We start from the raw sequence: 23764 nt of genomic DNA, 5'->3' as shown, positions 1-23764 counted from the left end.
GTACAGCTCTGGTCTGGTATGCGGTCGCCCTTATCATAGCAACAGGTTTGCCTTCAAAAGATTCAGATGACCTCCGATACGAGCAAGGAACTTGCTTCACGACCTGCTAAAGATCACCTTATGATCTGAAATGCCTGTTAGATACATCTGCCTTTACATAATATTAAGACTGTAACGAACAAAGAGTAACAATACAAACTTATCTACCAATTAGACAAACCTACCTATTTTATCCATACTAAAATTATAAATGCGAAAGTCTATCCGTACCTTTTAACCACTCATCCGTTTATCCGATTTTGACGAAAGGTACAGAGCTTACATCCCGGAGACATACGAATAGATACATAGGCTACTTTTTACCTCGAAATCAAAAAATTCCCACGAAATTCTTACGGAACCCCCAGATCTTCAGGAATCCAAGTTAATTATTTCAAGTTTCAACTTTTCAAGTCACATACGTATAGGTTTATTAACCTATCGCTTTCAAGTTTCAAACTTATAAAGTACTTACCTTTCTAAGCACAGTTTTTTATTTAATTTTAATTATTATAACTAATCTTGAAAATTTAAAAGAAGAGATGCGATTGTTACGTATCGAATTTAAACATGCATTTAGATCTTCGAATATTCTTAATCCAAATGCTTTTCCATCACACACACGCCTATTCTGTCAATAGGCAAAACGCGTTATCGCTAAATACCTAGGATCCAGCCCCAGGACAAGTTGCACCAAGTCCACAATTCAGTTCCCAGGGCTCCATTAGTGGGTACAAGATACCGCGTGCTCTGAATGGAATCGATCCTTGACACCCTATCAACATGTCTTCTCGCGAGATAAGGGGCTATGCAGACAAAAGACAAGACAGTTTTCATGTACAAAAATTAAACTGAATATTTCAGTCATCTTGACTGTTATTCGGTTTAAATTTTAAAACTATAGAAGGTTTCGGCGGCAGCAGATTTTTAACTGGGAAATCGCTATAATATTCTTAATCGTAGGTCAAACGATTTTAGAGCTTCATTACGTTTCCGCATAGTAAGTATTGTATTTCAAAAATAAAATTATCTTTATTTATTGTCTGCACGAAGCTATCCAGCAAGAAAAATTACACATCGAACTTTAGAAAGGGATAATTGACAGCTTCGGCTTTATAGAGCGTCGTTCTGTCACTCATAGATGTCAATGTTTTCTGTTTTGTTGCAGACTTCTTCTTCTTCTTCTTCTTTACTCTGGGCTGGTTTCCGCACTTAAATGTTTCCGTCTGTTGTACGTGCATCGCCCCTCCCCGCCGAAGTCTTGTCGCAGACTTATCACTTGTCAATCACATCGATAGAGACAAAGCTCTACGAAAGTTTATCTCTTTCTAAAATTCAATGCGTAATCTTTTCGGTCATTTACTGTATGTTTATGTGCAATTAGCTATTAGAACTCATCAGAGTTATTTTTTATAGGACAGTCGCTAAATATTTTATCGTCTTAAGACTGTATTAGGTCTGTGCTCAATGCAACTCTCGTCATCATTGCAGGACCGAAAGCCTTCGTAAATTGCGTCAACTTTGACGGCAAATATTTTTATGTGATATAGTAGCGATTTTAATGGAATAACTCGTTCTAACGAGACGAAGTACCTATACTTGTTTTTTTTTGTTTTTTAGCACCTACTTCTATTACCATAAAACATTTTGTAAAGCTTTTACGACATTTTATATCTTAAAGCAACATTATTGCCTTTAATACCTACATAATTCAAATAGGTACCTATAGTTTATTAAATCTGGATGCTAATTTTTGAATTCTAAAATGTATAAACATTGATGCAAATGGCAGTGGTATGGCCTAGTAGGTCGGTAGATAGGCTTAAGAAGACATAAAAGTTGTTCTCACACCATGAGTATGAGTATCCCCTTGATGTATCTTCCACACTCAGTCAGCGAAGTTCCTGATAAGAACCCATCACTCATGTCCATTTTCCACCAGGAAACACCATACCATGTAGTCTTATGTATGTCTATTATATTTTATTTGTATGTATTAGTGTATTAATAATATGTATTTTATATTCTTATTATAATATGGTTTAGTTTATTTAACTATTGGTATTTAGATTTATTTTACACCACCTCCCATTGTCCATTTGTTAGTTTTTTCCCTAGCGTTAAGGTTGTCTGGAAGATCGCTATTTAGCGATAAGACCGCCTTTTTGTACCTACTTATTAAGATTTCTTTTTGTAACCTGTCATTTGTGTTTCTGTGGTGAAATAAAGTATATACATACATACATACATACCATATAAGGGAAAAAGCGATGGTAACCTAATGGTTGAGAGTCTGCTTACTATTCGGGTGGTCCGAGCATCGATCCCAGACACGTTTCTCTAACTTTTTGGATTTACATGCGTTTTCAGCATTAAAATATCACTTGTATTAATGGTGAATGAAAATATCGCGAGGAAACATGCATGCGTGAGAGTTCTCCACAATATTCTTAAAGGTAGGTGAAGTCTGCCAATCTGCACTTGGCCAGTGTAGTGGACTATCGACTACACCCTTCTTATTCTGAGCAGAGACCCGTGGTCAGTAGTAGACCAGAGATGGAGAGTGATGTCTAACACCATGGTGTTAAGAAAATTCATCAAGCCTCTTGGTACGTCCTCATAGATATAAAAGTTGTACTCACATCATGAGTGGTATCCCCTCGATGTATCCTCTCCTCCGTCTCCCGGACTCTGTCAGTGACGTTCCTGGTAAGGACTCGTCGCTCGTGGCTCTCCCGCACTTTTCCATCGGGGTTTGCGACCACGCTTGAAGATACCAAGACCTTAGCGCCCGCCTGAGCGATCGTGCCGTCTGGTGCATCTTGTAATTCTGTAAAAGAACACGAACCATTGTGTTCATTCCCCTCTATAAAATGTGACATGACAAGGGATATGTTTCTAATTTCTACTAAACTGCCGCAACCCTTCCCTCTTCTCTCGTTCCTGTAGTATTGTTTCCTACCAGTGATTGGCAACCATAAGGGCTAGTTGAACCTTAGACGCTACTGCACGGAATAAGGACTGGGCATTTACTCTTCGGCATAAATTCTTCAATCAAGATATTGTTCTCCGGCTCTTCAACCCTTAATTATTTATTTTTCATGTACCAAAATTGTAGTTGCAAAGTAATAATAAATTAAGTTACATTGGAAATGCTTATCTCTAAACAGATATAGTGGAATTATAAGTTGAAGGAGGTCGTATTATTGTGGTCGTATTTACGTATTAAGTATTTCTTATAGAGTTTGTACAAACTGCTTGCCTTTTACAGTACAATACCTAGATCGCAGTCTAATACTAACAATTCTGTCATCGATACTTACTTTTATAGTGATTAATCTTTAAAATATTTTGTGAATTAGCCTAAGAGAATTCTAGTAAGAAATTTCCAGCTACCTTCTATGTGTACAGCGTCCTGCCCTTTGATCTGTTCAGCCTCAGTCTCCCCTTTTTGATCTTCAGGTATTCTGTGCTGTGAAAGAAGATGAGGTTACGTTATTTAAAAATCGAATGCTTCGATAAATAAATTATTATACTTTTAGTAGGTGCCTAAAGTCTCTGATGAGTTTTTATTTATATTTGTGTACAGTTTACCTGAGATATTTAATTGAATAAAACGTGATATACATATATACCTAATAATATTTTCGCCTAGTCACCGATCGCTCACAAAATAACAGCATAATATCTCAGATTAAGGATTAGATAGGATTGGTTAATCTAAGCACTCTGAATGTTAGGTAGGTAGGTACCTCAGTTTCTTGATAGTCTGTGGTAAGTATGCGTATCCTCGTTAACGGAGGTAGATATATATTTGGAGGGATATGTTTGGCCCGGAGTCCTGGCGGATGCGGCACACGTGCTTCGTCTTCCAGCACAAGTTCGCACTTGACGTGTGTCGAATATTTCGACACACGTCGTGTGATCGTACCCGTTCTCAGTAGTGGTCCGGCGATGGCTTGTGATGATGATGAAGATAACCACTCGCTAAATAACATCTTGTATAATTATTAGGTACGTACTTCAGTTTGTTGATAGTTTGTGGTGTGCGTATCCTCGTTGACGGAGGTAGATATCTTTGGCCCGGAGTCCTGGAGGATGCGGCCGTCTTCCAGCACAAGTTCGCGCTTGACGTGCGTCGCGATCTGTCGTGTGGTCGTTACTTCACTCGTTTTACGGGTCACCCATTCCTCTGAAGATGTAGGAAAATAGGTACTTAAGTTAAACAATAAAAAATAGGTAGCTAAAATTATATTATATAATAGGTGTTACTCTTGCATGTAACGTGTAAGATTGGGTATATGTGTCCAAAGTATTTATCTAATGCTACGTTTACATTCAGGACAAACTTCGGCAATGTTGGCAAGCGTAGGAATGAAAAAAAGCACAAGTAGGACCTTGATTTTACCACAGTTTTACGATTACTCAAGATAAAGCCATTAGTACCTACCTACCTCATTGCCGGCCACTACCAAAAAGGAGAAAATATACGGTACCTAGGTAGGTAGGTACTTTTGTTATACAGTTTTGAACAGCTTTTGAAGGCCAAATTAGAGGTACTATACCTATTATGTACCCAATATGTATCTACCTATAACCTACTTTTATGATAAGTATTTATTTAATTAAAATTAGGCAGGTAGGTACATATTAATCTCATGGTCTCAGACATGAATAACGGAGTAGGTATTTACACTCATTGCAAATAGTAGAGTAAAGTAGTGTAGGTACCACAGAGCAGAAACAAAGAGGAGTTGGCCTAAGCAACTGTGCACTGTGATTTTCAACTAGGTCCTGACGTCATCACTGTGGGCGGGGCCTTAGTTAGTATGCTGTCTGCGTTCGTCAGGTTCACATATATTGAGACTCGTATTATCGGTGTGTTTTCGCGTTTTTAAGAACAAAAGGATGAAGTGTTGTGTTTTATCGTGTCAAAGTTATTCAGACAGACGTTCTGATGCTATGAATGGTATCACATTTCATTTGTAAGTAATTTTATATTGCTTTCTACACTTATTGACATCTAGTGTGAGATAGCTGAACTATGTAGTGACATCAATATATCGATGTTAGGTTTCTGCTCTATGGTAGGTACCTACCAAGCAATAAAATGTTTGCCCTGCGTGTAAACGCATCTTAATAAATTTTAAAATTCAAATAAAAACAAGCCAAATGTACCTGTAGGTATGCGCATTAAAAATTGGCAATAAAATCTTACCTTCTTTGGTTGTAGCTATCGTCTCCCCCGGCTCGGCCTGCGAATAAAACAATATAACATTTTATTTTTTCAAATATTTAATAAATAGGTACATATAAAAATGAATCGCTAAATGTATTGCTGATCGCAAATCTCGAGAACAGCTGAACCGATTTCGCTAATTCTTTTTTTTATATATTCCTTGAAGTAGGTACGAGGATGGTTGTTACGGAGAGAAAAAATTAAAAAATTGCCTGAAAAAGAATCGACTGTAGGTGTTCGAAGTTTCGAAGTTCGGAAACGAAGTTCGCCGGGTCAGCCAGTAGTAGATAAGAAATTCTGTGTGCGCTTTTCCAACTTTTAGAATTAAATTAGACTATTAGCGCCATCTCTTACCGAGTAGGTAAAGCTCTTAAAACTAGGGTTGGCACGTTGCGGCGATTTGGACGTGTACTGCAAAAGTATTCGCGGCCGCCGCTTGATGGCGCCATGTTCACTTAAAGTAAAAACTGTCACCATCAAAATACATAAAAACTGAGAGACAAGTTAATTATTTTGCACTTAGCACTTTGTCCTTTGATTTAGTCTTTTTACACACATTTTACTACAAAACGCATAAATCTTTAAAAGTATAAAAAGAGCTAAAATAGGTACTTATATAATTTTTATAGGATTCGTAACTTAACACTAACTTAATTTTATTACAGATTTACGTGGGTAGGTAGATAAAGTACCTATTTGAATATTATGAACAGATTAAGCAAAATTAGAACGATGGTAACAATGATTCGCGTGTTCCAACGCCTTACCGATTATTGACTGACGCAAACTAAAAGGTAAACTGCAATACAATTAACAGGGCACGTGGATTATAATTTTCTTTTGGCAACGTATCAATCGTAGGGTTGTCGATTGTGACTTTTCCGATAAATACGAGACGAGAATATAAACATAAAAATAATAAATAATTGGCTAAGTTATTTAACCACAGTTTATTCAAAGAATAATTAAGTCTCGTTCTAGTCTAGTATGCTTATTTTCTGCTACTCCTAATCGCTAGTAGTTAGAACGATGTATTAAAAGCAGTAAGTACCTAGGTAATGTGTTGCCATAAAGCTGGCAATATATATTTGTCGTAGGATATTATTTCTGTTCCTAAGCCTCTCGCATCCCTGTCCACATTTCGTGCTGAGTATTCCACGTAGCGGCGGTTTCCGGTGGGATCGCACGACCGTACTCGCACCTCGCTTCATATTAAACACCTCACCATAACTTTGACAGCTCAATGACAACGGTCACAGCCTAATCACTACCCATATTATAAATGCGCGAGTGTTTCTGTGTTGGTTTGTCCTTCAATCACGCTGCAACGGAATAACGGATCGATGGTTTTGTGCATCATTGGTAAAAGATCTGGAGAGTGACATGAGCTACTTTTTTATCTCGGAGAATCCAGTTTTCCCTGAAAGTTTCCACGACATTTTCATAAACATAAATCCGAACGAAGTCGCGGACATCAGTCAGATCAGATCAGACTTATGTTATGTATAGTTGTTAGGCTAGTTTGAAATAGGTAAATAAGCAATTTTGTGTGTATTATTATTTTGTGTGATAAACTCCAAAGATATCAGCGCTCTCCATCGTTCCCAACGAGTCATACTGTGACACGATTGATTGTGACTCGTTGGGAACCCACCCTGTCCATCTGTGCTTTCTTATGAGGCCCATGGCCAGCGCCCTCGGATTTATATGTCAACAGTGATTACATAAAGGACTCTTTAAACACCGGAAACTATAAGTCATTACTAAACCAAAATATATCTCAAATAGACATTTGTATTACAGGAGTCGCTGAAGCTTCACCCACGTGCGGTTGCCGCGCCCTTGCAGCGGCCAACGCAGCGCAACGCCCGAGGCCGACACATCGCGATTGTTATTGGCGATGCACCGTGTCAATAGGCATTGTTCCCATCAATTGGGTCACGGCTCATATTGAACAGATCAACATTTCCGAGAGATTCCACTTTGTTATGAAACAGAGCAGCATTTTTGAATGAAAAAGTGGCACATAGACTACCACCGCGGTCATAGTCCGGACCGCGGTAGGTATTCAGTGTGATAACACTACATCATCATCATCAACAACAACTCATCGCTGGCCAACCGGCCGGCCGGTTGGAAGACCACTAGGTGGATGGACGACATCAGACCAAGGATTCAAGCGGCGCAAGATCGTGGCGTATGGAAGTCCCTACAAGGGACCTATCTCCAGCAGTGGACGTCTATCGGTTGATGATGATGATGATAATGAAATAAGCGATGTTCTAAAATATGATGTAAGTATTGATGTTACGTGGTTGGATCGTGGTAGTGCACAATACACTAATATTTGCTTTTCCTGTATGAGGAAAAGTGTAAAGTTGATGATGTGACAGTACTACATAAGTAGATACAGTACATTACGTATACAGCATTGGTTACCTACGTACCTACTAAGCAAGTATTTTAAACATTTTTTTTTGTTGTTTTAAAAGTAAAGCGTTCTTGTGCTAAACAACTCATTGCACGAAATTGAGGACTTTGCGAGGTTTTTAAATAGATACTAAAACAGTTTCAAACTTTGCTTAAGTTGCTTAAATGCTACTTAAGTTTCATTAGATTGATTTTTTATTCATCTGTAAGTAGATAAACTTTTTAATAAAGTAGCAAAAATTATAATCTAACCGTTTCTTGAAATATTTTCAGTTTGCAGTTTGTATTTTATATATAATTTAGTTTCTAGTGGTGATGTACATCTAATAATTATTGTAAGGTTCGTTGTTGGATCAAATTAACCTTATCCTCAATGCACAATCATTGCATCCGGTTATTTGTTAAAATATGCATTCTTCGGCCGTTTTAATCCATCGCACTAGCATGTTTTTTATTCGTGCCAAAAAATTGTAACAAGAAAAAAACCGGCCAAGTGCGAGTCAGGCTCGCGCACCGAGGGTTCTGTACTACAGTCGTATTTTTCGACATTTTGCACGATAATTCTATGCCTAGGATGCAACTATGATGCATAAAAATAAATAAAAATCTGTTTTAGAATGCACCCCACTTGATATAGTTAGCTTACTTCGAAAATCGTAAATACTAATTATTAGTTTATGATCACAATTTTGTTTTGTGTGTGATGTAACCCTTAATTCACGGTTTTCAGATTTTTCTCCTTATGTCTGCTATAAGACCTACCTATCTACCTACCTGCCTTCCAAATTTCATGATTCTAAGTCAACGGGAAGTACCCTGTAGGTTTCTTGGCAGACCGACAGACAGACTACAAAGTGATCCTATTTAAGGGTTCCGTTTTTCCTTTTGAAGTACGGAACCCTAAAAAATATGAAGTGGACAAGGAAGCGCTTATCTCTATATGAGATGTGTACAAGTGACCTTTTGCAGTGGGAGAGGATGTAAAGGAAGACGAATAGCTGGTACAACAAAGGTGTTTTGTGTTCCTCTAGGTATATTCTAGCCGGTAGGTATTTATAGCTTCTGTCGGTCTGCTTATTATTCTAGCCGGTATTGGATGGGTTATCAATTTTTCATCAGATTTCCGCAACCCATCATGGTGAGGTGGAAATACTTCCAGAAATATTATATTGCCGCAAGTTTCATTACTGCGATTACTTAGACTGGCATATTTCTGAATTCATTCATCTATTTCAAGCTTCTGTATGTCGGCCTGCTTTTTATAGCCGGTATTGAATGGGATCAGTTTTCTATCAGATTTTGAAACGCGTCACGGGGAGGTGGAAATATACCTAGAGAAATATACTTACTACATATTATAGAGCAAGTAATGCTAATAATATACCTACCTACTTACAGCGATCAAAGATTGTGCAATTAATATTTATTATTAACCAGTAATTTATGGTTACAAAGCCTTCAACTCCACATATCGCTTACGGCTAAAATTGGAATCAATATCGGAGGCATGACTTTGAAACAATGAGTTTTAGCCAAGAGATTAATTCAGGTCCACCGCACGCGCATGGACGTTATTAATGTTTCAAATGATTATAGCACTTATAAGCAATAAAAATACAGTACATTTTAGCATACAATGTTTTGAAGATACCTTAGGGCTGTAATGGTTGTAAAGGTAATAGATACAGTTCACCTACATACATAACTCATAGCATATTTTACAACAAAACAGTATTTAATTTGTATGACATAAGGTTTATTTTCGCCATGCTTTTATAAATATCTCAAGTAGTAGTTATATGCGGAGATGGTCACTAATTTGGAACTCCTTGTCGAATACAATGCAGTTTATCAAGCTATCTTGTTCTAGGCTATTTAGTGGAGAGGCCGTTTAATAGACAATAAATGATAATTAATTATACACCTTTCATGATAGGTTGCTCAAGAAGTTTTTGGTAACAAAGAGCTTTAAATTCAATTTCTCAATAGTAACTAACACCTACTACATATCGGCAAGTTAATTTTATGAGTAAGCGTGTTGTGTTTTAGACTAAGTAAGCTGGAAAGAAGACCAAGGCTCAATCAATTAGAAGATTACACATGAAACAACTATACCTAGGGATAATAGGTATAATAGGTACTTAGGTATATACACCAAAAATCAATGTCATCGTCATTATCATCATGATCAACCCATAATCGGCTCACTACAGAGCACGGGTCTCCTATCAGAGTGAGAAGGGTTTTGACCATAGTCTACCACGCTGGCCATGTGCGGATTGGTAGACTTCACACACCTTTGAAAACATTATGGAGAACTCTCAGGCATGCAGGTTTCCTCACGATGTTTTCCTTCACCGTTAAAGCAAGTGATATTTAATTAATTAAAACGCACATAACTCCAAAAAGTTAGAGGTGCGTGCCCGGGATCGATCCCCCGACCTCGTCCTAACCACTAGGCTATCACAGCTTTAAAGGGTAAGGTAGGTATATTATGCAAATAAATTCAGCATCCTATTTAATCAGATCACCGCGAATAGAGATATTAGGCACAAGATAATTTCATGGTTCATTGGATCTCTGTGCGACGCATCCTGTAGTTCTTAATCGACACTGACCATTGAGGTCGTATATTGGAAATGGGGCAAATGGGATATCATTTAAAAGGGCTTTACTTGTATATATATTCTAAAACAGATTTTTATTTATTTTTATGAATTATCGATTTATCGTGCAAAATGTCGAAAAAATACGATTGTACTACGGAACCCTCGGTGCGCGAGTCTTACTCGCACTTGGCCGGTTTTTTTATAATGCAAACATTCATATCGCAATAACCTCATTTATAGGCACTTGTTTTAAAAGGTCAAGCCAAACAAGGAGCTAGATGATTGCCAAAATTTTAGACACAAGAAGCTAAATTGGGTACTTACGCACCTTGACTTTGACGAGAAAGGTTAATCGAAATATTTAAAAACAAAACTGTCTTATAATTAGATATTTCAAAACACAAATTAAAAAACCAGCCAAGTGCGAGTCAGGCTCGCATACCGAGGGTTCCGCAGTATAGTCGTATTTTTTCGACATTTTGCACGATAAATCAAAAACTATGATTCATAAAAATAAATAAAAATCTGTTTTAGAATCCACAGATGAAGCCCTTTCATAATATGATAACGCACTTGATATAGTTATCTTACTTTGATAATTGAAAATACTAATTATTAGTTCATGGCCACAATTTAATTTTTTTTGTGTGATGTGACCACAAATTCACGGTTTTCAGATTTTTCCCTAAAACCAGCTAGCTATAAGACCTACCTACCTGCCAAATTTCATGATTCTAGGTCAACGGGAAGTACCCTCTAGGTTTCTTGACAGACGGACAGACAGACAGACAGAAAACAAAGTGATCCTATAAGGGTTCCGTTTTTCTTATTGAGGTACGGAACCCTAAAAATAATACTATATTTCGAAAAAATAAACAATAGATTAACAATAAAGGTTGCTGTGTAACATAAAACTTAAAAAATAAATACTGCATAGTTACACATAAAAGATGCTGAGTTTGCAAGTTAGCGAGTGTTTACAAATCTGAAATAAGATAAGGCAACGTATCGGCAGTTCCTCGGGTGCTGCAAATGTTCATGGGCGGCGGTAATCACTTAACAACAGGTGACCCGCCTGCTCTTTTGCTCAACTCTATTTTTTAAAAAAAGTTCTTGTACTACAATTTATTTATTAATCTAGATTTTATTTTCTCTATAACAGATTCTCTTGTTATTTCAATATTTTCAACACAATCGTAAAAACTTGGAACTAGGCCATAATAAAATTAAGCTTATCTACTCTGACAAGACGATCAGAGACAAATATATGTATATGAAAACTGGGTTATGCTCGCGACTTCATCCGCGTGGACTACACAAATTTCAAACCCCTAATTCACCCCCTTAGGGGTTCAATTTTTAAAAAATCCTTTCTTAGCGGATGCCTACGTCATAAAGCTCTCTGCCGCTCATCTGTACAGACTACAGCCCGAGCCGTCCAGTAGTTTGAGCTGTGCGTTGATAGATCAGTCAGTCATTCAGTCACCTTTTCCATTTATATATTCAGATTAAGGTTATTGGTCAAAAAAGGCAATACAAATGCAACTTATCGACAGATTACAGATGGATTGAATAATATCGAAACTGGAAAACTAGTGAATCTAGCAATTTGTGCAGGACATAAGTATTCCTTGAGTAGGTACCCTACGGGTTCACTATGCAAGTATTTTGAGAAATTTCAACGGAATTTCGAAAACGACGAAGTCGCGGGAATGTACTAGTATATTAGTAGGTACTTAATACAAAAGCAGCTAAAAGCCTTACAAGATATTGAAATCTAAACAAAACCGACCTACATTGCATAACAACGTTCACAAGTCCACCGGGCCCACCTGTAACAAGCATTTAAAAGCGAGAGTATTGTAAAGTGGTCCATCGACCGGCCAGTGGCCACCTGACCCTTACCGCAAGGACGTTCGGCGGATGACGAAGTGATATAATAGATTAGCTAAAAACTTATTTTTGTAATAGTCGTAATAAAATATACATGACAAATCATAGGAATGCGGACTTCAAGAGTCATGGTCTCGGCGGAAACGGTGGTACCGAGTGAACAAGTGGGGTAAATATTTCTCACTAATTAGAAGCTACATTTTTGGGACGATTGCAGTTGAATACTAGGGCAGAAAGTCAGTGAAATAATTCTTATGCAACACAGCAGTGAAATAATTCCACAGACACCTACCGAAGCGATTTGCCTCCTCCGTTCTAATTTGAACCGCAAGGATATGGAATAGTCTTCCGGCATTCGTTTTCCCAGTTTGAATATGAATATGTATCTTCTAGGCAAGCGCGCTCTCCATCTTAGGCTACATTGCCAGCAAGTCTGATTGCTGCCAAGCCAAGCCAGTCTATAAAATATAAATAAATAAAGTCAGATGAGATGAGACGTAGGTATAAAATTAGGTTAGGCTCATATTGTGGCTAATTCCGTTGTACACAATCTCTAAATTAAACTAAAATGGCACGTCTAAATCTATTGCTACCCCTTTCAAACGATGCTTGCGGAAAAGGATAGCACTAGATTTAGACCTGTTAATTTAGTTTAGTTTAGAGATTGTGTACAAGAGAATCGGCCCCATTATTACTGTAAAGATTATATCAATATCTATTATCTATTTACTCCCAGATAAGTTAGTCCTCCTTCTTCTTACATGGTGATAAGTGATAATGCAGTCTAAGATGGTAGTGGTCTGGCATGGAAGAGGAATAGCAGTTTTTTGACCCAAACCTGCCAGTACCTTAATATAAATTTTTATAAATTATTTTAAGCTTACCTACTTGCTCCGTTATAGATTTCATGAGTGATATACTAGGTACTATAAGTACAAATAGTAGACATTGGGGCCGATTCTCTTATGCACAATCTCTATACCTACTAAACTAAATTAACAGGTCTAAATCTAGTGCTATCCTTTTCCGCAAGCAACATTATGACAGGGATAGCAATAGATTTAGACGTGTCATTTTAGTTTAGTTTAAAGATTGTGTACAAGAGAATCGGCCCCATTATAATCTATACTAATATTATAAAGACGTAATGTCGTTAAGTTTGTTTGTAGGGGGTAATCTCTGGAACTACTGAATCGATTTTGAAAATTCTTTCACCAATAGAAAGCTACATTATTCCTGAGTGACATAGGCTATTATATAAACGCGGGCGAAGCCGCGGGGATCAGCTAGTATATTATAAACAATCAATTTCAAATTATAATAATACGAGACGCGTGGTCGTATTCATGTAGGTTGGATAATAATTATATTATAATATCCTTAAGTAATTTGTTGATATAATAAAATATTTATGCGATATGTTATAAGTGTTAATATAACTCATAAACCTTGCAATAACTATGTTATTACTTATTCAATTTATCAAACATAAAGATATCATAGCAGGCTCAATACATAATATCCTCAATTAAAAAAACCTTTTTCAAAACAAGTTTTAATCAGGTTGGTACTAAAACGAATAACGTCAAAAAAATTTAACGACACGACAAACTTAAGTTGAGAAGTTTCTATGGCCACATCCCGGCTTCATCATGAGACCACCAACTCTATGCTTTATCGCGTTATTATTGCATTATATCAAAGTTTTTATAAAGAATAATTCTAAAAGTTTATGAGGACAGACGTAAAACCGCATTTACACTTGAAGATTCACCTGAGACCGGAAAATACACAGGACATACTCAGGAAGTAAATTGTATGCAAAGGATGACCGCAATGTCAACATATTGTGGTCATCCTTTATACCAATCTAATAAGGTTGTATCTCGTATTATACAGGTTGTAACCAGAACGCTGGCAAAAACGAAGACAGGTAATAGGTAATACTGATGATTACTAATAACTATGATACCACAAAAAAATCGCGAAAAATATGTAAAAATCCTATAATTTTGTAGTTTATGATATTATTGCAAATAAAACATCTGACGACGCTAGAGGTCAACTAACGTTGCGTAAGTAGTACACTCGGAGTCAATGCCGCGTCGTAGGCGGGGCATTGACCCGAGTTTTGCACGCTATACATTACGGGTTTGAAAAATACTAAATCACTAAAACTAGAAAATGAGGCAAATGGTTATTGGTACTGGATTATGTTTAGATAGTATAACAATAACGCTAAGTTTTTGCCAGAGTTTAGGTTACACCCTGTATATAAGTACACCACAGATATGGATATATTGTACAAGTAGATAGATACTAGATAAGATGTGCCATACACACAACTTTCTCATTAAAGTTAATTTGTCTATGTAGTGTAAGACATGTCTATCTAAATAAAATGCGTCCCTGGCGAACCATTTCAAAGGTTTTGAGCAATGAAAGTTTTTAATTTAAGAAATGTGAATTAAAAAAAAAATTAATGTAAATCAATGTAACTCTGGGGACGTTTGTTAACATTTAAACTAAGGACTAAACTGACAAAGTAACCAGCTAAAGCCAAGACTTGTTACTCAATACTTGGGGTTTTAACTCTAACTGAAATATTTTTTAATATTTTACTTTTATGTATATGTAATAGGTATCTGAAGCACTTCAAACATCAATGGTTAAAAAAAAATTTTTCTTTATTAAGATTTTCTCAAACATAATAAATTGTGCTTGTAAGCTTCTAGATAAACAACTATTTTACCTGGTATTAGTTACTTATGCACATCTGTTTAGTTATTTTATGTAAAGTAATGGTAATGTATGCTTATTTCATATTCAGCTCGATTGTTTTGATGACATCGTCAGCCCAGGCGGCTTAGCAAGTTAGCCTTCGCTTATTTATAATCTTTCTACTTATATTAATATGTGTGATTCATAATTTTGGACTCTCACGGTGAAGCAAAGAAAATCAGTAGATAGGTAGTAGACATACAGAAAACTATTCACTAGAAGGCATAGAAAATGCTTGTACGCATAAGTGGGTAGGTTTACACTTTATCCTGAAAATTTTGTTTGAAAATGGACAAGCAGATGAAAGTTATTAGTGACATTGCGTTGGGTAAAATTGCATATTGAAAACTAGATTTTATTCGCGACTTCGTCCGAGTGGATTTATTACACTTTGCCCTTCCTTTCGTCTTTTTGCCCTAGTGTTTATGCTCTGTTCCTGATTTCGATTGGGTGGTTGAGGCCGTAAGAGAGTAATAGACATACGAGAACAATTTTAGAGTAATATTTTAGCACAACATATACATAAGCAGTGAGACGCTATTGATGTTTGCAGATGAGCCAGCCTTACTATCCCTACTGCGTATAATCAATTAGGTACTAAGCATTAAGCAACACATAGTTTGTTCTGCGATTGGTATATTCCCATTCCCCTCCTCCACAGTATTACTCTGCCGAGACATCTCCGTCGACCCACTGTATGAAGTATTTCTTGACTGTGGTATTAGTATGGCTATGGATTATGTTATTTTGTTTTTGATAGCCGCGCTTGATTGAGCTCAACTCGCATAATATGTCTGTGCTGTGAATCAGTACCTAACTGAAAAGCGATCTCAGCATCAAGGCAATTCGTGGCAGCGGTATAGCCGTAGGTACCTATAGCGAAATATGGTCAAGTGTGTCCCTATAGCGAAAAAAAACAGGATCACGGTCCATCTAACTACAAACTTCGCGTATCAAAACTTTTTACGACGTATCCGTTTAAAAAAATTTGATGAATACCTAGGTACAGAGTTTACATAATGGGGACCGACATAAGCTCTATATCCGGAGAAATTACATGTTCCGGTTCCCATGGGGTTTTTAAAAAAACCTAAATCCACGCGGACGAAATCGCGGACATTATCTAGTTGGGGTATGTTACAAATACAATTATTGTCACGAGGGTTCCCCCAACCTAAACGCAATACGCATCTACATTCTACATATGCCTACATTAAAAGGACTTTCGTGAAAGTATTAAAATTTATATTTTTCAGTTAAGTACCCTACTTTGTATGCAGAAATTGTATACGTTGCGAATTTTGATACGATGTATTATGTTTAAAACTTAACATATTTAATATTTTGACTGTCTGTCAGTTTTTATAAAGTTAAATCGGATCGATTACATTACAGGCTCGTGTTACGTGTTATCGAAAAATATTTTGGAAATAAATAATTGAGATGCATGTCAGTATTAAATTACGACCTTGGATACTAAAGACATTGACTCTAATGAAAAAGATAAGATTTTTAATTTCTCTTGACAATTCTCTTACATTAATTTAATTTAAATGTACGGCTAGATATTATTATGCTAGTCTAATTCTATGGTTCAATTTGTTACATCTTTACAGGTAGACAACCCGTAGAGATTGAGATTAGTATGAAGTAGCCTAACATGATAACAAGTCTAACGTGAAAAAGTAACCTCAGTAAAGAAAAGGTCTTGTTGGAACTTTTGACATGGGTTTGATTAGCAGACACTTTTGTAATCAAATACTTGTTCTTCTGCATTAACCTAATTATGGCAAACTGGACCTGCCTTTTTATAAATTCTTGTAACTCCCGTGGACTAGTTTACCGCAGCAGCAGGCAGGTAACGCAGAAAACTAATAAAAGGTTATGGGTTGACGCTGAAAGTTTCTATGGACTTTCAGCTTCTAATATAATGTAAGCATCTCCTCCCTAGCGGACACACAGCCCAAAAGGCTTTGAACTACTGACATGAGCTCACTAATATATTATGTTTGCAGTAGCTATATAGTCACTATTTGAAAAATAAAAGCTTTTATCGTTAGTACTATCACAGTTTAACGAACTGTGGTACTATTATATATTCTGTGCTTTTGTACCTATATTACGCGACAGGTCGAGATGACATTCGGGGTGGAGACGCCCTGCACAACCACACAGTCGCCGCGCTAACCTGGTGCGGGACAGCACGGGTGACATGCGGGTGTGCGGGGCGTCCCCCCGCCTCATACACCGATTGCCATCTCGACCAGTCGCGTACCTGGTAATTAGATCTATAGGGCCATGTAGAAAGAGCTTTCAAATAGCAGTAACGTGCTAAATGCCTGTACACAATTTAGAAATGCGGTAGTTAACGTAGATTGTAGAATTTACATAAAATAGCGCTCCCACGGAGTAAAAAGGTGAACGGGCTATTCTTAAAATATTGTTAGAGTTCGTTTGCATTGTAAGACCTCGGTATTTTTTTAATCTCGCAAATACGAACGTTCTTGATAAGCTTTTTATGGTCAGTTGTACAGATTTGTGTACCAGGGTCTGCTTATTATTCTAATCCATATTTGACAAGCTATAGTATTATTATGAGCTATATAACGAAACGAGCGTGTACTCTTACTTCCTTTTAAATATTTCCGATGTCAAACCAGTACTTATTCTAATCCAAATTCGACTGAGGCTACCAGTTGTGGTGTAGGACCGAAAGATTACCATCTGACTTCCGCGGCCCGATAAGGATTAGTGTATGGCCTATATTATATTAAGTCAGAAGTATTAATTTAAATCACATTGCAGATATTTTCAACCACGCAGATTTGAATAAATAAGTAGTGCTAATAAGTGTGCTAATATTTTATTTGGTATTTATGATCAAACACGACTACTGTTGCGCTTGATTTTAGGGATATTACTTTACTCTGAAAGTTTGTAACGTGATTAAGTTTTCTTGAGTTTGCTTTCTGTGTGAAGCCGCAATTCATGGAGTTAATTACCGTATCGTGGATATACAATGGAAACGCGGTTCTTCTATTCAACCATAGATTGTGGATATGGTGTTCTTAAATAGTCATTGTGCAGCGATTTTCCCTAATTACAGGGTAATTTAAAGTGTGTGGAACTTTGCCTCCAAATTGCCTCAGTGTAAAGTTAAATGTCAAGTTTCTCGTCTCGCGTCTAGATACTACATCGATATAGAATCTTGATCGTAGAAATACCTACTTTATCTTTAAGGCGTCATAATATAAATACACGTTTTATAAAATTTATTGTCGTAACAGAGTAATAAAGATAAATTATGACATAAAAATCCTTTTGGCATATATTGCTAAAGCCTTAAAACCAATTTTGACTAAGTGCCTATTTGGGTTTTTTATATTGATTATGATTTTATGGTAATAAATTGTTTTGCCATATCGATATTAAATTTTTGAAGCGGTTTTCTACATTCTGAAATATTTTAATTATAATTCTCTTGAGGTTTCTCTAAGAGGATCCGTGACATAAATATGGGCCTCATATAAGAAAGCTCAGAGTCACTCAGCGAGCAATGGAGAGGAGACCTTTGCTTGGAGTCTCGCTACGTGATCAAATCAGAAAGTAGGAGAACCAGAGTTATAACCGACATAGCTCAATGGGCTGCGAAGCGAAGTTGCAGTGGGCAAAGACCGATAGACCTGGGATCCCAAGGAATGGAATGGTGACCTTGCACCGAAAGACGCAGCGTTGGTACTTTGGAGACCCATATAGGTGGACACTGGACAGACAACATCAGATGAGTCGCAGGGAGCCGCTGGATTCAGGCAGTGCATTGTGCAAAACTGTGGCGTGTGGTGTGTGGGTATCATATGATACCCCACTTGGTATAGTTATCTTACTTTGAAAATTAAAAATATTACTTGATTATTTTTTCATGAACACATTTTAACTTTTTCTTGTGATGTAACTACAAATTCATGGTTTTCGGATTTTTCCCCTTACGTGTGCTATAAGACCTATCCACCTGCCAAACTTCAATGATTCTAGGTCAACGGGAAGTACTCTGGTTTCTTGACATTTGACAGACATACAGACAGACAACGAAGTGATTCTATAACGGTTCCTTTTTCCTTTTGAGGTACGGAACCCTAAAAATAAGCCTGAGCATTTAGCTATTGGTAACCCTGCAAGTAGGTAGTTAGCTGTGAATGGGATTGCTTAATGGAGATAGATACTTACGTGAGATCAATGCGCAGTAACACCTTAACGAATTGTATTGATAATGATTTCATCAGCCACAATCAATTGATTTGTTTTTTATTGATATTATATTGCAATGTTTATGTTGTGTGACGTACGTTTCAATGGAAGCTTATTATGGACCACGCATTTAGACATGTTTCTTGTAATTTTTAGTGTTTCAAAGCAGGTGCATTTCTACTGCATATGCAAGATAGTTGTATGGCGATATACCTATAGGCAAGAATATTATTAGGACGTCAGCCTTCTAATCGGCGGTCGGGGGTTCGATCGCGGGCACGGACCCGAAACTTTTCGGGGTTATGTGCGTTTTAAGTAATTAAATATCACTTACTTTAACGGTGAAGGAAAATATAATGTTCTCAAAGGTGTGTGAAGTCTACCAACCCGCATTCCGCAACTGGCCAGCGTGGTAGACTATGGCCAAACCCTTCTCACTCTGAGGGAAGACCCGTGCTCTGTAGTGAGCCGGCGATGGCTTGATCATGATGAAGGATATTATATCATAGAAATGTTATTGGTCATAATCACTAGTCAAGATCAGAAGACAGAAGATACAAAACGCACAAGAGTTTGAGAGATAACGCTCCACAAAGTTATGTGACCCAAGTGACGTAGTTTTAAATCTTCACTTTTTACATGTGTAACATATCTACTCTTTTTTTACCTATATTCAATATAATTTCCACAGTTTTACGAGATCGTAAACTGTGTCATTTACTAATTCTTTCGACACTAGATCGCTGACGACGCAACGTGGTTTTCACCCCGACCGACGCATGGGATCGTCTCCTCCAAACCTACAACTAACTGAACGAGTTCATTTACATCAGTAGGTGAAACGTTCTACAGAACAAACGAGTCACAGAACGGAATGATCTACGAGTAAAACAATAAAAACATAAAGATTTTCTTTGAATTTTCCAGTTGTGACGTCGTTCATGTGTTCGCATTTAGCTAACAATAGCAAACAAACAGCTGTCAAAATAAGTCGTTCTTTAGCTGTTCTTAGCATAATATGAACTTTCCTACTAGCTCAAATATTTAGATACTTACAGCATAAACGAATAAGTAACTATAGAATAATCGAAAAAGTATATAATATGAGTAGGTACCTCCTTAGATAAATAAATTATATTGCAGTTTTCCTGAACCTATTAAAGAAATCTAAACGTTCGTAACATACGTAAAAGAGCAGAATTTTAGAGCAGTCTTTTTTAAATCTCCATCTTATACTCGTAAATCTAATGAAACAATCCTCTAATGCACATTAATATTGTCATCCAATTCAATTCAGCAATACGGAGGACCATTAATATGCGCGGTTGACTAATTCCGTGACTGATAACGATTAGCAACGTAGACGTATCGTGAGAATAATGTAGCGTAACACTGGACTCGGTACTCGTACTCGATAAAACAACATAGAATAGTCAAGGCCCTGTAAATATAATACTTTATATATACGCAATTATATTGAAACACGCAAATACACTTGTTTTTAAGTTTATACACAAATTGTATTCAATAATCGTTAAACAAAACAAATATTATAGTTATTATGATCGCACGTAAAACTAATTGATTTCAATGGCATACGAAAACTGAAATACTTGATGCACTTTTGATTTCGACACAAACACTTTACAGTCCAATGTTTATGTTTACACTAGCACCTATGTCACACGAATTTCGCACGGAATCTCAAACTGATGTTGAGGTTTATGGAAATTGTTTAATTTTATAATAAACCGCGAGGCCGGGCGTCAGAAGCTGAGAACTGCACCAAACTACTAGCTATTGTATGCAGTTGGATTGTAGTACACGTCCGCTTGCCTTGTTATGGACATTTTCCATTCACACAATGGGGCAATCCGTTCGCTTACTTTGATCCGTGGAAAGGCTGCCTCGGGAGTTGTGAAAATTTTGACGATTGTAAAACTTTCTACAAGATTTTAGCGTTTATACTACCGTGAGTGATTTCCATTCTATATAATATCTGTCCCGGCTTTACTCACGTGTGTAGTCGACGTTAGCCTGACTAGTTTCGAACCCATACGGGGTCCTTTTTCAAGGGAGGGAGGGAGGCACGTGCGCTAACGTCGACTACACACGTGAGTAAAGCCGGGACAGATATTATTTCTACAAGATGTTTGATATTTTAAAACAGTTTTGTTTTTCAACGTAATTTTCTTAAACGTGAATACGTCCTTGTAGAGCTAAGAGGCTTTACTCGCACTGAATTTGTACCGGTCGCGGTAGGCTTACCTACTAATTATTTTATAGGCTAAAATGTAAAATGTATTATGAACTAGCTGATGCCCGCGACTTCGTTCTAGAGGATTTAGTTTTTGAAAAATCACATAATTTTCCGGAATAAAAAGTAGCCTATGTCACTCTCCAGATCTTTAACTGCAACCGTATAAAAATCACGCCAAACCGTTACGCGTTGCTCCGCTTTAGGCGTGATTGATGGACAAACCAGCAAACAAACACACTTTCGCATTTATAATATGGGTAGTGATATACAATAAACATGCTCATGATGAAAACCGCTTTGAAATAATAAGTGGCTACATAGATGAATTTTACGACTTTGTTTTACTCGGAGAAGAGGCTTACTAGGATTCTAGAGTGAGCTCGGTTATATGGAGTGATCCGAACGGGAACCCGTACCAGGCCCACCCAGGGCTTAGGTTCAACGGATGTACCTACAATGTCTAAGTGCGGAAGTTTGTCCCAGGAAAAAGAAATAAAAATAACACTACATGGAAATCGGGACACAATAATAAACGAAATAAATAATTAATAGACACAAATTATATTCTCTAGTTTTCTGACCTAAATTAGCTCTATACCTACATGTATACCTCATGATACAATAATGTTAAGATGAACCTAGGTATATCGTATAAGATCATGACGTGAAGTCCCTACAAGAGACATATGTCCAGCTGTGGACGTCTATCGGTTGATGATGATGACGATGATGATGATAATATCAAAATATTAGACTAATCCCCCTTTCCCACTTATCGTTTGTCGTTTATCGTTTGATATTTCGTATCGTTCCAGTGGCAAGTACATTTTGACACAAAATCGGTTTCCGACAATTACTTAGTGGGAATAACCATCCGATTTAAATCCGGGCCCGACAAGTGGGAACAGGGGGTTAGAATAGGTATACATTCTATATTGTATGGTGCTCTATTGCTAAGTTTGGCCATAAAACGGACGTAAAAGTTGTTTACACACTTATTATAAACTATGAACGGCAATTATTTCATAACGCGCAACTTTCAATAAAAATCCCACGACTAGATATTGCTGCTAACGGAAATATTTCATAAATCCTGAAATTTATTACGAATCGTCTGTGTTCGCGTGCTAAATTAATGCTATTCAAAATCAATTATTATCGGACATGTTTATCTATGTATTTCTCAACTTCTGACACTGTTTACCTAACACAATAACGAAATATTTGCCTACGATACGAAGTACGAATCTATACGAACACAAATACTTAATAACTGTTTTGAACAAAACTCCAGCTACAGCAAAATTAATACCTACGTATCAATAAGTTTGTATTGTTATGAGTTATACTTTTCGGAGTTATGTGCGATTACTAGCTGATGCCTGCGACTTTATACGCGTGGAATTTGGTTTTTTTTTAATCCTATGGGAACTTTTTTTTAAATTTTCCGGGATAAAAAGTAGCCTATGTCACTCTCCACATATTAAGTGCCTCACAGTTATGGCTCCATAATAATATTCTCTCGCACTTTGTCAACGTTGTGGACTATGACCAACCGGCGATGGGTTGTTGATGACGATGCTGATGATTCGAGTTGACTTTTTGATCTTATCTTACCCGATAAAACGGATTTAAAAATCAATCATTCAGGATATATAATGTTATTAAAAATGCATATTAGATTACGCAAAAACCATCCCCACGGTAGGTCCGTCACGCTCCATCAATCGCGATGGTAGCTGCCGCAAATGGATCGCAATAAACCGCACGTTTTTGCGGAGCCATACGATATTTTACAACCCATCAACATCGGTTATTTACCGCGTCAATATCGTTAAAATTAATTACTAATTTTTTTTTTTTTTTTTTTTTTTTTTTTTTTTTTTTTTTTTTTTTTTTTTTTTTTTTTAATACAATAAAACTTAAGGCTAGCCTTATCTAATTACTATATAAATCATGACCGCGTGGAATGGTGCCAAGAATACTGGCTGCATTTCCGCGCTGGACAGCCAGGCTGATCCGCTGCGCAAAAAATGAGCCAGCCCTTCTGTCACCAGTTGAGGCTATTAATCGCGGTGAAATGTCTCGTAAAAAATTTTTAGCACTAAGACTCCATGGCCCCAGGGTCTCCACGGCAAACGCGTATATTTTTTGAGTCAATTACTAATTGACTCAAAAAATATACGCGGTCTGCTCTTTTTGTTCGTCTGATCTATGGCAACCACTGACCTTTATAATCATTGACCTCTAAACATATAAATTTTTTGT

At 36.9% G+C, this 23764-nt stretch overlaps 1 protein-coding gene across 7 annotated transcripts in view; it reads right to left on the bottom strand.

Moving 5' to 3' along the window:
* The window catches only part of chas (chascon), a 118757-nt gene that overhangs the window by 74394 nt on the left and 20599 nt on the right, over positions 1–23764 (bottom strand). Inside the window, exons 1-6 of one of the 7 annotated variants that reach the window (XM_069503364.1) lie at positions 20808–21036; positions 5633–5840; positions 5258–5294; positions 4062–4231; positions 3436–3511; positions 2682–2869 (exon numbers count right to left, since the gene is read on the bottom strand). In XM_069503364.1, coding sequence (XP_069359465.1) covers positions 2682–2869; positions 3436–3511; positions 4062–4231; positions 5258–5294; positions 5633–5755 — 594 coding nt within the window. In that variant the 5' untranslated portion in view covers positions 5756–5840; positions 20808–21036. Of the gene's footprint in view, positions 1–2681; positions 2870–3435; positions 3512–4061; positions 4232–5257; positions 5295–5632; positions 5999–20807; positions 21037–23764 lie in introns of those variants that run through there. The other 6 variants (XM_069503363.1, XM_069503365.1, XM_069503362.1 and 3 more) reach the window with 6 other exon arrangements.

The sequence above is a fragment of the Maniola hyperantus genome, chromosome 15, assembly GCF_902806685.2.
Source record: "Maniola hyperantus chromosome 15, iAphHyp1.2, whole genome shotgun sequence".
NCBI lineage: Eukaryota > Metazoa > Arthropoda > Insecta > Lepidoptera > Nymphalidae > Maniola > Maniola hyperantus.
The sequence above is the reverse complement of the archived record's forward strand: the minus strand, read 5'-3'. Positions and strand labels throughout refer to the sequence as shown.